Source organism: Ailuropoda melanoleuca, chromosome 7 (assembly GCF_002007445.2).
Source record: "Ailuropoda melanoleuca isolate Jingjing chromosome 7, ASM200744v2, whole genome shotgun sequence".
NCBI lineage: Eukaryota > Metazoa > Chordata > Mammalia > Carnivora > Ursidae > Ailuropoda > Ailuropoda melanoleuca.
The window spans coordinates 79,896,269-79,911,841 of NC_048224.1; the positions used below are offsets into that span (position 1 = coordinate 79,896,269).

Genomic DNA, 15,573 nt, shown 5'->3' on the forward strand with positions numbered 1-15,573 from the left:
CATTGTTAAACCTCCCCTGCATTCTAGGACTAAACTCAATTTGACTATGGTTTCTTTCCTATTCATTGTTGGATTTAGTTTGCTCTGTTGTTTTGCATTTTTCAAATGTGCCTTCATGATTACAATTAACCTTTGTTAATTCCAGTCTCTTGAAATTAATTTGGGGTTTGTTTGCTCTTTTTCTGAGCTTTAGAATAATTTGTATAAGATTAGAATTACTTTCCTTCTGAATGCTTAAAACTCTCCTGAGAAATAGTCTGAAATTGTTGCTTTCTTTCTGGGACGTTTATTTGTTTGTTTTTTTTAATTACCTCCATGCCCAACGTGGGGCTGGAACTCACGACCCTGAGATCAAGCGTTGCACACTCTACCAACTGAGCCAGTCAGGTGCCCCTTTCTGGGAAGATTTTTAAAATAGAGATCTGATTTCTTTATTTTTTTAAAGATTTTATTTATTTATGTGACAGAGAAACAGCCAGCGAGAGAGGGAACACAGCAGGGAAGAGGGAGAGGAAAAAGCAGGCTCCCAGAGGAGGAGCCCGATGTGGGACTCAATCCCGGAACGCCGGGATCGCGCCCTGAGCTGAAGGCAGTCGCTTTAACGACTGCGCTACCAGGTGCCCCGAGATCTGATTTAAGTTATTAAATTATCATTAAAAAAATCTCTAATAATGTCTTTCAGACTTTTTTTTTTTAATATGGATATAGCCACAACCTGATTAAACCTTGTCCATTTTTTCCCATTACTTCCAAATTTCTGGTATTGTTTTAGCTGTGCCTCTGACGAACAGCATTATCACTTCATGTTTTAAAAAATTCATCCTGGGCGCCTGCATGGCTCAGTTGGTTAAGTATCTGCCTTTGGCTCAGGTCATGATCCCAGGGTCTGGGGATGGAGCCCCGTGTCCAGCTCCCCGCTCAAGGGGGAGTCTGCTTCTCCCTCTACTCTTCCCCTCTGCTTATGATCTCTCAAATAAATAAAATCTTTAAAAATAAATAAAAATCGTGTGCCTGCATGGCTCAGTTGGTTGAACGTCTGCCTTCAGCTCAGGTCATGATCCCAGGGTCCTGGGGTCCAGTCCTGAATCAGGCTCCTGCTTAGCGAGGAGTCGGCTTCTCCCCTTCCTCTGCCCCTCCCCCTGCTCATGCTCCCTCCCTCTCTCTCAAATAAAATCTTTGAAAAATAAGTAAAAATAAAAAATGCAACCTCATGTATCCTATATATTTTTAATCACTCCTGTAAGACATTATACTGACAACTTTTCTCCATGCAAGAATATTCTTCAGTTACCATTATATTCTTTTAAACAATTAAACATTTATACCATTCAAATCAGATGTAATAATTAATACAATATAGGAAAACTTCTAGTAAAATTATTTTATTTAGTTATAATATCCATCACCAACAACTTGAAATAAAAATTTCCATGGTCTTCAACTGAATTGTATGCCACTTTCTTTTAGAATGTCTTGTTTTTCATTAAAATAATTTCTAAACCACTCTATGTGTTCAATCTTCTGTTTAACACTCAGGTATGGGTTTTTGGAAAGGCCACAGGTCACCAGTTCCATGAAGTGGCGAATTGGTCCTTGTTTTGGAAAATCTTTCAGGTGTTTATCCAGAAATACATGTTCATGAAATTCTGAACCATCATCATCAAAACCTAGGAAATGAGATAAAATACATTACAATTTTGATGTAAAACCTCTATCGTAAAATTAATGAGTATTTTAGTAAAAGCCATGAACTTTGGAGTTAGACCTAGATTTGCCCACCAATTTAACAATTGTGTGACTGGGAAATTAATTAACTTCTCTGAGCATCAGTTTTCAGGTATAAAATGAGGATTAAAATAGAACCTTCTCCATGGGGTTTCTGTAATGATTACATAGACACAAAGCTTATAAAACTCTTATAATGCTTAGCACATTATAAATGTTCAAAGTGCAGCAGCAGTTACTGCTAATGAAAACTTTAGTTCTAAAGAACCACTAAGAAAACTATACAAACTACACTTAAAAAAAAAATCATATAAATAAAACAAAATAGAATCTTAAAACACGTTCAAATAGCCCACAGGAAGCCAAAGAGGGGCAAAAAAAAAAAAAAGAGAAATGGAGAAAATGAACAGAAAACAAATAATAAAATAGGAGACTTAAGTCCTAACAAATCAATAATTACTTCAAATGTAAATGGTCTAAATACACCGATCAAAAGACAGAGATTGCAGAGCGAATATAAAAACATGGATCCAACTACATGCTTTCTTTCTATATGAAACTCACTTCAAACATAACATAGGAAGGTTGAAAATAAAATCATGGAGAAAAATATATCTTGTTAACATTAATTAAAAAAAAGAAAGCATGAATGGTTGTATCATTATCAGACAAAACAGACTTCAGAGCAAAAAAAATTACTAGGGAGAAAAAAAAACCCATAATAAAAGGGTCAATCCACCAAGAAGACATAGTGATCTGAATTACGTATTCAACAAACAACAGAGTTTCTAAATACATGAAAGAAAAAAAATGATGGAAATAAAGGAGAAATAGAATAACCCACAATTATAGTGGGGATTTCAACAGTCTATTGTCAGCAATTTCAAGAACTACCAGGTAGAAAATTGGCCAAGATAAAAAAGAACTGAACAACATCAACAAACATTATCAAACTGACGTCTACAGAACACTCTACAAACTATTTCAGAATACAAATTCTTTTCAAGCATTCATGGAACAGTCACCTAGCTGGACCACATCCTAGGTCACAACTGCAACACATTTAAAATAACTGGAGTAATACATAGTACATTCTCAGATCATAATGGAATCAAACTAGAGATCAGTAACAGAAAGACAATAGGAAACAGTTAAAAATTAAACAATATACTTAAAAAACACTCAGAATTGAATGAAAATGAAAACACAACAAATCAAAATTTGTGGGACATGGCTAAAGCAGTGCTAAGACGGGTACATGGAGCACTAAATGAATACATAAGAAGAGAAAGAGTCTCAAATCAGTAATCTAAGTTCCCACCTCAAGAACCTAGCAAAAGAGCAAAATAATCCTAAAGCAAGCAAAGAAAGGAAATAATAAAGACAATATCCAAAATCAATAATCAATAAAATAAATAAAACTGAAAATAGAAAAATAGAGAAAAATCAACGAAACCAATACTAGTTCTTTAAAAAAAAAATCAGTGAGGGGCGCCTGGGTGGCACAGCAGTTAAGCGTCTGCCTTCGGCTCAGGGCGTGATCCTGGCTTTATGGGATCGAGCCCCACATCAGGCTCCTCTGCTATGAGCCTGCTTCTTCCTCTCCCACTCCCCCTGCTTGTGTTCCCTCTCTCGCTGGCTGTCTCTATCTCTGTCAAATAAATAAATAAAATTAAAAATAAATAAATAAAAAATAAAAAAAAAATCAGTGAAATTGATAAATCTCTGTTAAGTCAGATAAAGAAAAAAGGAGAGGACTGAAACAGGAATGAAAAGGGGGTTATCCCTATAAATCCTGAAACCATTTAGTGGCATCGTAAGGGAATACCACAAACAACTATACACTAAAATACTCAACAACTTGAAAAAAAAACAGACGACTTAAAAAAAAAATCCACTAAAGGACCAAAATTCAAATCAAATCAAAATAAAATAGATAACTTGAACTGTCTCATAACTATTGAAGAAAATGAATTTGTAGTTTAAAAGATCTCAAAAAAGAAATCCCTCAGCCCAGATAGCTTCACTTGAAAATTTTATTTAACACTGAAAGAAAACTAACATCAGCTTTACACAATCTCTTCTGCAAACTACAAGAAAGAACATTCCTAACTCATTTTATAAGGCCAGTATTACCTTGTTACCAAACCAGACAAAGACCCAACCACAAAACAGAGAGACAGAGAGAGAACTATGACCCATGATCCCTCATGAACTTAGAGGCAAAAACTTTAAACAAAATTAGCAAACAAATCCAACAATGTATAAAAAGATTTATATACCAAGATCAAGTGGGACTTACATCAGGTATGCAGGGCTGGTGCAGCATTTGAAAATCAATATAATCCATCATATCAACAGGTTGAAGAAGAAAAGTCCTATGATACAACACCCCCCCTTTTTAAAAAAGATTTTATTGATTTATTTGAGAGAGAGAGAGAGCAAGAGAAGGGAAAGAGGCAGAGGGAGAAGGAGAAGCAGATGCCAGGGAGCCTGACTCGGGGCCCAATCCCAGGACCCTGGGATCATGACTTGAGCCAAAAGCAGACGCTTAACTGACTGAGTCACCCAGGCGCCCCACAACATCCTTTTTTTTTTTTTTTTTAAGATTTTATTTATTTGACAGAGAGAGACACTGAGAGAGGGAACACAAGCGGGGGGAGTGGGAGAGGGAGAAGCAGGCTTCCCACCGAGCGAGCAGGGAGCCCGATGCGGGGCTCAATTCCAGGACCCTGGGATCACGCCCTGAGCCAAAGGCAGACGCTTAACAACTGAGCCACCCAGACGCCCCCACAACACCCATTTTTGATAAAAATTCTCACCACGTTAGGAAAAAAAAGAAAAAACGACTTCAACTTCATAAAGAGCATCTATGAAAAATCTAGTTAATATCATACTTCATGGTGAGAGACTGAAGGCTTTTCCCCTAAGTTCCTGAACAAGACAACAAAGTAAGCTCTTACCACTCCACTTTTACTCAACACAGTACCAAAACTTTTAGCCACTGCAATGAGGGAGGAAGAAAAGGCATACAGATGGCAAAGGAAGAAATAGAACCATCCCTATTTGTAGATGACATGTTTGTCTACATAGAAAATCCCAAAGAATCTACAAAAAGAACCCCTCCTAAAACTAATTAGTCAGTTCAGTAAGGTTACATGATACAAGATCAACACAAAAAAAAATCAGTCACATTTCTAATTACATTTAAATTGGAAGACTCAACATATTAAGATATTCTCTCCAAACTGATCTCTATGCTTAATGTACTTCCTATCAAAATCTCAGTAAAGTTTTGCCACTGACAAATCTATTCTAAAATTTATATGGAAAGGCACAAGTCCTAGAATATTACAACAATCTTGAAAGAGAAGAATAAAATGGGAGCAATGATGCTAAGATTTACTGAAATAGCTGCAATAATCAAAAGTGTGGTATTGGCAGACGGACAGACACACAGATTGATGGGACAAAAGGGAGGGCCCAGAAATAGACCCTGTTACGGGCTGAACTATATCCCCTCAAAATTGATAGGTTGAGATCCTAATCCCCAATGTGATTACATTTAGAGACAGGACCTTTAAGGAGGTAATTAAAGTTAAATAAAGTTGTAACAGTGGAGCCCTGATCCAATCAGCTGGACTGGTGTCCTTTTAAGAAGAGGAAGCAGCAGGAGGAGTGCCCACAGAGAAAAGATCACATGAAGACACAATAGGAAGGCAAACGCCTGCAAACCAAGAAGAGAGGACTCAGGAAAAATAAAACTTGCTGGCACCTTGATCTTGGACTTCAGCTTCTAGGACTATGAGAAAATTAATCTGTTGTTTAAGCCACCCAGTCTGTGGTATTTTGTTATGGCAGCCCTAGCAGAGTAATACAGACCCACACAAATGGGCCCAATTTTTTTTTGTAATACTTTATTTAACAGAGAGAGTGACAGACTGAGAGCACAAGCAGGGGGAGCAGCAGAGGGAGAGGCAGGCTCCCCACGGAGCAGGGAGCCTGAGGCGGGGCTCGATCTCAGGACCCCAGGATCACGACCTGAGCCAAAGGCAGACAGATGCTCAACTGACTGAGCCACCCAGGCGCCCCAAATGTGCCCAATTTTTTAAACAAAGGTGCAAAGACAATTCAATCAAGAAAGGATAGTCGTTTCAACAAATTGCCATAGCAACTGGTATCTATTGACACACACACAGAAAGAACTTCAACCTAAACCTCATACCTCATGTAAACTAACCCCAAATGGATCATGAATTTAAATGTAAAACTATAAATCTTAGAGAAAAGAACAGGGGAGTGGCACATGGCTGGCTCAGTTGGTAGAGTGTGGGACTCTTGATCTTGGGGTTGTTTGTTCAAGCCCCACACTGGGTGTAGAGAATGCTTAAAAATAAAATCTTAAAAAAGAAAAGAAAAAAAATGGGAAAATCTTCTGGTTCAAGGGCTAGCAAAGAACTTGACACTAAAAGTACCATCCATAAAAGGAAAAACTGGACCCGATCAAAATTAAAAACTTTTGCTCTGTGAAAGACTCTGTTAAGAGGATGAAAAGACAGGGGCGCCTGGGTGGCACAGCGGTTAAGCGTCTGCCTTCAGCTCAGGGCGTGATCCCAGCGTTATGGGATCGAGCCCCACATCAGGCTCCTCTGCTATGAGCCTGCTTCTTCCTCTCCCACTCCCCTGCTTGTGTCCCCCCTCTCGCTGGCTGTCTCTAACTCTGTCAAATAAATAAATAAAATCTTTAAAAAAAGAGGATGAAAAGACAAACTACCGACTGGGAGAAAATACCAAATATTCTTTTTTTCTTTTTCTTTTCTTTTTTTTTTTTTAGAGAAAGACAGCCAGGGAGGGGCACAGGGAAAGGGAGAGAGAGAACCTTAAGCAGGCTCCATGCCCAGCACAGAGCCCATCTCGGGGCTTGATCTCACAACCCTGAGATCATGACCTGAGCCGCAATCAAGAGTCCGATGCTTAACCCACTGAGCCACCCAGGCACCCCAATGTAAACCAAATATTCAATAAAGAACTAGTGTCTGGAATATTAAAAAAAAAAAAAACTCTCAAAGCTCTACAGTAAAACCAGATAATCCAATTAGAGAATGGGCAAAAAACAAGAACAGACATTTCTTTTCTTTTTTTTTTTTTTAAAGATTTTATTCATTTATTTGACAGAGACAGAGACAGCCAGCGAGAGAGGGAACACAAGCAGGGGGAGTGGGAGAGGAAGAAGCAGGCTCATAGCGGAGGAGCCTGATGTGGGGCCTCGATCCCACAACGCCGGGATCACGCCCTGAGCCGAAGGCAGACGCTTAACCGCTGTGCCACCCAGGCGCCCCAAGAACAGACATTTCATTGATGATATACAGATGGCAAACACGTACAAGAAAAACATGGTCAACCTCTCTAGCCATTAGGGAAATGCAGATTAAAACCACAATGAGCTATCAATACACATCTATCAGAATGTAAACACATCTAAAAAGAAAAACAGTGGCATCAAGTGCTGGTTGAGAATGAGAAGCTAGATGGTTCACACATTACTGGTGGGAATATAAAATGCCACAGCCACTCTAGAAAACAGTTTAGAAGTTTCTTTAAAAAAATTAACATGCAGAGGATACCTGGATGGCTCAGTTGGTTAAGTGTCTGACTTCAGCTCAGGTCATCATATCAGGGTCCTGGGATCAAGTCCTGTGTCAGGCTCCATCCCCCTCAGTGGGGAATCTGCTTCTCCCTCTCTCTACCCCTTTGCCCCTCCCCCCAGGCATACATGTGCTCTCTCTCAAATGAATAAGTAAATAAAATCTTAAAAAAAAAAAAAACCCAAAAACCCAAAACTAAACATGTCGGGCATCTGGCTGACTCAGTTGGTAGAGCATGTGATCTTGATCTCAGGGTCGTGAGTTCAAGCCCCATGCTGGGTGTAGATATTATAAATAAATAAACTTTAAGAAAATAAAATATAAAACAAAAACTAAACATACAGCTACCATATGACCAAACAATTTCATTCCTGGGTATCTACCCCAGGGAAATGGAAATTTGTATTCATACAAAACTCTGTACAAAAATATCTACAGTACCTTTATTCATAATAGCCCCAAACTGGTAACAACCCAGATGTCTTTTACCATGTGAATGGTTAAACAAAATATATGGCACATTCAAACCATGGAATACTACTCAATTAAAAAACAAAAAAAAAAACCAAAAAACCAACCAACCAACCAAAAAAACACAAGCCACAAACATACTGATACATGTAACAACTTGGATAAATCTCCAGATAATTAATCAGGCAGAGTGAAAAAAAAGTTAACTCTCAAAGGTTACATACTGTATAATTTTATTTGTATATATTTCTTTTTTTTTTTTTAAGATTTTATTTATTTATAGACAGCGAGAGAGGGAACACAAGCAGGGGGAGTGGGAGAGGGAGAAGCAGGCTCCTAGCAGAGAAGCCTGATGTGGGGCTCGATCCCAGAACGCCCAGATCACACCCTAAGCCGAAGGCAGATGCTTAACGACTGCGCCACCCAGGCGCCCCCTATTTGTATATATTTCTTGAAATGACAAAATTATAGAAATGGCGAATGAATTTAGTGATTGCCAGGAATCCAGGACTAAGAAGGGGAGGCCGTGAAAGGCAAGCAAGTGTGGTCATTAAATGGCTGGAAGAGGGCTCTCTGAGGTGATGGAACTGTGTATCTTGACTGTAGTGGTGGTCACGTGAGTCTCCACGTGTGCTAACACTGCACAGAACTAAACACGTAGGTATAAAGGAGCACTTGTAAAGCTGGTGACATGTGCACATGTCTGAAGCCCTGTATCAATGCCAACTGCCTGGCTGTGATACTGTACTACGGTTCTGCAGGGAGTAACCACTGGGAGAAAGTGGGTAGAGGCTCCCCGGGATATTTATTATCTCTTCAATGGCAGGGGAATCTACAGTTATCTCAAGATAAAAGGCGTAAATGCTTTCTATTTACTTGGAGTTAGTTTATATTTACTGAAAGAGATTTAAAAAAAAAATTTATTTGGATGGGGCACCTGAGTCACTCAGTAGGTTTAGCGTCTGCCTTCGGCTCAGGTCATGATCCCAGGGTTCTGGGATCGAGTCCCGCATCGGGCTCCCTGCACTGCGGGGAGCCTGCTTCTCCCCCTGCCTGTGCTCACACGCACTCTTTCTCTCTCTCCTCTCTGTCAGATAAATAATAACATCTTTAGAAAAAAAAATTTATTTGGATATTTAAAGGTCTATATATTATTTTTATTAAAACAAAAGTAAATAAAAAAATCAAGGTGGTAGATTGACAAATGGCCACATATCACTCCTTTGCTTCTAGACATGCCCCTTCACAATGTGATTCTGTCATTCTTCCCATAAATGGAGTCTGATTCTCAAACCCTTAAATGTAGCGTTGGCCAAGTGACCTGCTTTGGTCAATGGGATATTACTTAACACAGTGCAAACAGAGGCTTGAAAAATACTTACACATGAATCCTTGCTCTTCCTTGCTGTTAGGAACTCTACTACAGGCCTGTGAAGAAGCCCAAGCTAGTCTGTGAGATGATGAGTGACATATAACCCAGTTATCTCCTTCTCCCCTGACAAGAGCCAGCACCCACAACCAGACACGTGAGCAAAGCCACTCTAGAGGGAGCCACCCTCAGCTAAGCTGCCAAAACCAACCAGAAAACCCATGAATTCAGGAGCAGTTATAACTTAGTTGTCGTTCTACTAAGTATTGGGGAATAGCATGTTACGCATCAAAAACTGATACATTTTGGGACGCCTGGGTGGCGTAGTTGTTAAGTGTCTGCCTTCGGCTCAGGGCGTGACCCCGGTGTTCTGGGATCGAGCCCCACATCAGGCTCCTCCGCTGGGAGCCTGCTTCTTCCTCTCCCACTCCCCCTGCTGTGTTCCCTCTCTCGCTGGCTGTCTCTCTCTCTGTCAAATGAATAAAATCTTAAAAAAAAAAAAAAGACTGATACATTTCAAAACTTACTGCACTTACGCTTTTTTGGTGGCATATATATGGCTAAAGACTATTCAAGAGCAAGACTCTGTTAACTGGGTAGTGGTAAAAACACATTTAAATTTAAAGTCAAAGTCAAAGCTAAAATAAAAATGTTTTTATTATCAATCCAATATATAATAACTACTACAAAATCTAAGTGGGAATAATGCCACCAAACTGCTCTTATAAATCTCTACGCTGGCAAAGCAAAACAGAAGGGACAAACCAGTTCTTAAAAATAAAAAAAAATTTTTTAAACCGGAAAAAAGCTACTTCAAATTGGAAAAAAAATTACACGTCTTATGTGGCAAAACAACAAGCTGTAATTTTTTATATAAATGAAAAACACAACACTGGAAAGTAAAGCTGTAAACACAGGACACGTCATTTTGTCATTTTCAGTATTACATTCAGAAACTGGCCCACCCCTAAAAATAAAACACCTTTCCCCAAAAGCATCAAAGTAAATCTTCATGAAGCTAACTATTAGTAGAGAGAGCATGATATTTTCTTAATCTTAAAATTTAAAAATAAGAAATAAAGAATATTATCTAACTGTTGAGGCTCCAAATTCTACTGCTAGTCTCTTAAACAATTCTGAAGTTCCTAAGTGTATATTGAGGGGAGTGATCAAAGTGAGAAAGTTTCCACAGTTCCTTTCCTGTTTTTCATTCAGATAACAATTGCCTCAAGGAGCTGGAAATGAGATACCTCCCTTTCCCACCCTGAAGCATCAATAATATGTACAGTGTATATGGAAACTTGTCACATTTATCTCTCTAACCTGACCAAAAGACATGCTTTGTTTTTTTTTCTTTTCCTTTTGTAAAAATTAAACTTTCTCAAAACCCAGGTCAGATTTAAGATAAATTTCTTTGGAGTTTGGACATTCAAGATTTTGATGAACTCAAGTGTTTTACTGCTGATGACAATGTACACTAACTCTTACTTGCCAGTTACCCTATTTGGTGGTTTCTAGAAAATACATATCCTCACTAACAGTTTAAGATTTAAGATCCTTGCAGTACAGTAAAACCCTCTCACAATATTGTTGTTGTAGGAACAGTGATGATGATGGTTGATGATGCTTTACCTGTATAACCTCGGTTGTTTTTCAGAAGAATCCCGTAAAATAAATCCTATTTTTATTCTCATCATTTCATAGACAGGGGAAGTGAGGCTTAGTGAGATTAAGCATACAACCTACTCAAAACTTGAACCCCTAACCACTGTCTTTCCTAAATAAAGTCACATGTTGGGACTTCTGGGTGGCGTAGTCAGTTAAGCGTCTGCCTTCGACTCAGGTTATGATTCCAGAATGCCAGGACTGAGTCCCACAACGGGCTCCCTGCTCGGCAGGGAGTCTGCTTCTCCCTCTGCCCCTCACTCCGCTCATGCTCTCTCTCAAATGAATAAATAAAATCTTAAAAGAAAAAAGTCACATGTTATTCTACCTCAATATTGGGTTTTAGAACCATGTTTTTAACTATGAGGACTTAGAACACCCAAGTTTCATCAAATAAGGAAATCTTCCCTTAATATCACACACTGCATTCTGTTAATTTTTTTTCTCCTTTTAAAATTCTGTGTTCAGACAGAGTGAAAATGAACTAACATTTATTTACATGTATTATATGCCAAGAACTGTGCTGAGCAACTCAAATAACTTTGTCTTAGTTCTTATGTTCTTCCAATGAGGTATCTTTAATTTTACAGAAGAGGAAATTCATCTGGTTTTTTAACCTCAAGAGGTTAAATAGTTTCCTCAAAGGCAAATGGCCAATCTCTAAGACAGCTGGATCTGTACTCTGTTTTGCACAACTGAAAAGTCCTTGGGCTTTTTTTCCCACCTTTTGCTGATACCTACCACAGGGTATGTTAAAGCTAATACTTTGAGAAATATACATGTTATGTAACAGATGGAACACACCAACATAGTATCCTTTATTACTGCATATACTGTACAAATCCATAAAATATTCAGAATTTGTTAAAGGAATTATCAGTCTCTAAAAAGTTTTCCTACACAAAATAATAATTTATGAAGATATAAGACAAAATATTTCTGATATTTAAGCTTCCATTCCACTTATTAATCTAAACAAATGAAAGATTATCAAAAAATGTTACAGTGACAGCATAATACTACAAAGGTTAAAATATGGGCTACATTTTCCTAAGACTTACTGACGTGTTTACAATTCCTAGCTAATTGCACCATAAAAGTAAATGAATCTCTTCTAATTGAAAATACACCTACAATGTTTAGCCGATAACATAAAAAAAGGCATAAAAAATAAATAGCATCGTACTACTGTCTTCCTTTTGAGTGAGGAAGAAGTAACATCTCCAGAATAATCTTTAGGAAAGTAGATAATAGCATCTAGTAGTTAAAGAACCTAGGTATGCATCCAGAGTTCCAAAAACTTTTGAAGCCTTCTAACATTTTTGCTTTTGAGTAGCTTTCAAGCACAAGAACCTTGCATCTCATTAACGCAATAGTTTTATGAGTAAAAGATAACCAGCATAAAACTTTCCGAGTTGTAATGTTCTCTAACACTGAAATATAATCTTATACCCAGGATTTAATGTATGAGAAGATTTTCCAGGTAATCTCCTGCTTAGCAATTAGGAAAAAGTCCTCATTTGCAGTCAACATTTTCATGTCACATAGAAATTCATGATGGATTTCTGCCATATAATTTTACTTTTTAAAATTTTTATTATTTTTCAAAAATAGACTTCATGCCCAGCACAGAGGCCAACATAGGGCTTGAACTTAAGACCATGAGGTCAAGACCTGAGCTGAGATCAAGAGCTGGACACTTAGGGGCGCCTGCGTGGCTCAGTTGGTTAAGCGTCTGCCTTTGGCTCAGGTCATGATCTCGGGGTCCTGGGATGGAGCCTCACGGCAGGCTCCCTGCTCAGCGGGGAATCTGCTTCTCCCTCTCCCTCTGTCCTCCTCTCCCACTTGTGCTCTCAAATAAATAAATAAAATCTTAAAAAAAAAAAAAGAGTTGGACGCTTAACCAACTAAACCCCCCGGATGCCGCTAAATTTATTTATTTATTTTTTATCAAATACCCAGAATTAAGTGAAATCCTAACTTTAAAAAAAAAAAAACACTGTCAAATTTCTGGGGCGCCTGGGGGGCTCAGTTGTTAAGCGTCTGCCTTCGGCTCAGGTCATGATCCCAGGGTCCTGGGATCGAACCCCACATTGGGCTTCCTGCTCAGCAGAAAGCCTGCTTCTCCTTCTCGCACCATCCCTGCTGGTGTTCCCTCTCTCGCTGTGTCTTTCTCTGTGCAATAAATAAATAAAATCTTAAAAAAAAAAAAAAACACTGTCAAATTTCTTTTCGGACACCACAAATATATTTATACAAAGTTTTCAAATTCATGTAAGTATCTAGACTCTATGACTGAACACCTGCCAGATTTAATCTCCATACTGAATTTTATAAACCTCTGAAATTAAAACTTACCTGCTTCATTGTTAATTGGAAACTCCCACAGTTTCCCCTCTTTCGTCCACTGGATCATCTCTGCAAAACCATTCTGAAGGGGCTGTTCATTCACCGCGGCTATCTGCTTAGCAAATTCCACTTCCCAAAGTGAAGGTGCTGTCTCTATAATAAAAGCATTTCAAATAATCACAAGTCAATGTATATGCCTTTCTGTTAAAAAATGTTATAATCAACTCCAAATTGGTAATATATTTCAGGCCCTTAGGCTTATAAATACACAATATATAAAGAAAGGTCACTCTCTGAGAGCTAAAACTGAAGGAAGATGACATAAAAAGCCTACAGTGACGACGACTGCAAGCCTCAGCTTTTGTTTTACTACACTGCTAGGCAAGCAACCCCTAAAGTCTCACTGCCCCCTCTACTGGAAAGGAGAAAGAATGTGTATTTTGTTTAAGAATGTTTTCATGAATGTGAACATTTTTTTAAAAGATTTATTTATTTGAGAGAGAGAGAGACTGCGTGCACAAGCAAAGAAAGGGGGGCAGGGAGAGAATCTTAAGCAGACTCCCCCCTGAGCACAGAGCCTGCCGACGCAGGGCTGGATCTCAGGACCCTGAGAACATGACCTGAGCCAAAATCAAAAGTTGGACGTTTAACTGACTGAGCCACCAAGGTGCCCCATAAATGTGACTATTTTTTATATAACATGTGACTTTGATATTTAAAGTTCAGCCTGTTTATCTTTTAGTCTGTCAAGATAAGTCACAATGTACTACTATTAAAGACCAAAGAAATTAAATTAACAGAATAATGACAATACTACTAATGGATATGGAGCACTTTGTGCTAACGCTTTTTATGCATTAGTTCATTTCATCTTCACAACCAACTCTATGAGTAAGGTCATATAATGTTAGCTTATAACCACCATCATATCGCATTTCAATCATTCATTTGCTTTGGAAACTGAAGAGATCTTTCAAGAATGAATCATATTTTCACCTCACAAACTCTTTGAAAAATAGTTTGGCAGTTTCTTAAAAAGTTAAAAATACATTTAGCATACAACAATTTGACTCCTAGCTATTTATCCGAAACAACAAACATGTCCACACACAGACTTGTATGTGAAAGTTCTTGTACGACCTCACCTGACCACACACTGACTGACCGCTGTATATTAAGTATGCTGGCCTAGAACATCTGATACAGGGAAAGATCACATTACTTAGGTTTAATTAGCCACATTTACAGAATAATCAGAACAGCAAAATAACTTAATTATCATTCACATTTTATAGATTTATTCAGTAGACACTGATCAACCCATGTCTTTTCTGGGATCACCATCATCATTACTATTGCTAACAGCTGCACCTATGTCCTGAATGTGCACTGTGGTCTTGGCACTGTGCCTGACACTTGAATTACATTACTTCATTTAATTCTCGAGTGGTATGTATTAGCCCCATTTTACAGATGGAGAAAGGGGAACTCAGAGAAGTTAGTATGGCAGAATCTGAATTTGAATAATCCACATCTATCAAATACCAAAATTCCTTCCATTAAGCTATACTGCGTCCCAGCTCTCCCTCACTGCAGATAAGCAGAAGGGTCTACGACTACATCCTTTGCAGCAGTGGCAGGACCCTGGTGGGGAGCAAAATGTGGGAATCATGGGACAGAAGAACTCATTCATTCCATCAATAAAGAATTACTGAATGCCAACTATATGTCAGGCATTATCTTAGGTGGTAGGAAAACAGCAGTGAATAAATGCTAAATTTAAGTGTGTACGTGGTTGGTACTGTATTTAATCAGGAACAAAAGACATTCTTTAGACTTAATCAAGTATAATTTATTAAAACAGTACCTTCATTAAATTTTTAAAAAAGATTTTACTTATTTATTCTTACTTATTTATTCTAGAGAGAGAGAGAGCAGGGGGAGGATCAGAGGGAGAGGGACAAGCAGACTCCGTGCAACTTGGGATGCGTCGGGCTCCATCCCACAACCTTGAGATCATGACGTGAGCTGACACCAACAGTGGGATGCTTAACCAACTGAGCCACCCAGGTTATACCTAGGGTAAATTTTTATAAATTTGTGTATTACTTTCCTTATTAGAGTACAATCATTTTATGTTTTTTATAAAACACATAAAACTTCAGTGCTTCCTTGCCATCTAATTTGTTTCACAGAATAGGATTTCTGATTTAAAAAAAGCAAGCTGGCTTCTTCAAGAATCCAAGTGCCTCTTCTGGCTGTTCATTAGGCGGACAATAGCAGCTGCTCTGACAATAAATGCCCAAAGCAAGTTGCCACATCAACAGGGGAGAGGTGATCCACTCTCCA

General features: G+C 38.4%; 1 protein-coding gene across 1 annotated transcript in view; it reads right to left on the reverse strand.

Moving 5' to 3' along the window:
* Positions 1 to 1,366: 1,366 nt before the first annotated feature.
* The window catches only part of MRPS31 (mitochondrial ribosomal protein S31), a 33,403-nt gene continuing 19,196 nt past the window's right edge, over positions 1,367 to 15,573 (reverse strand). The window contains exons 6-7 of the mRNA XM_002917684.4: positions 13,234 to 13,377; positions 1,367 to 1,667 (exon numbers count right to left, since the gene is read on the reverse strand). Of these exons, the coding sequence (XP_002917730.1) occupies positions 1,438 to 1,667; positions 13,234 to 13,377 (374 nt within the window). The 3' untranslated portion in view covers positions 1,367 to 1,437. The remainder of the gene's footprint in view (positions 1,668 to 13,233; positions 13,378 to 15,573) is intronic.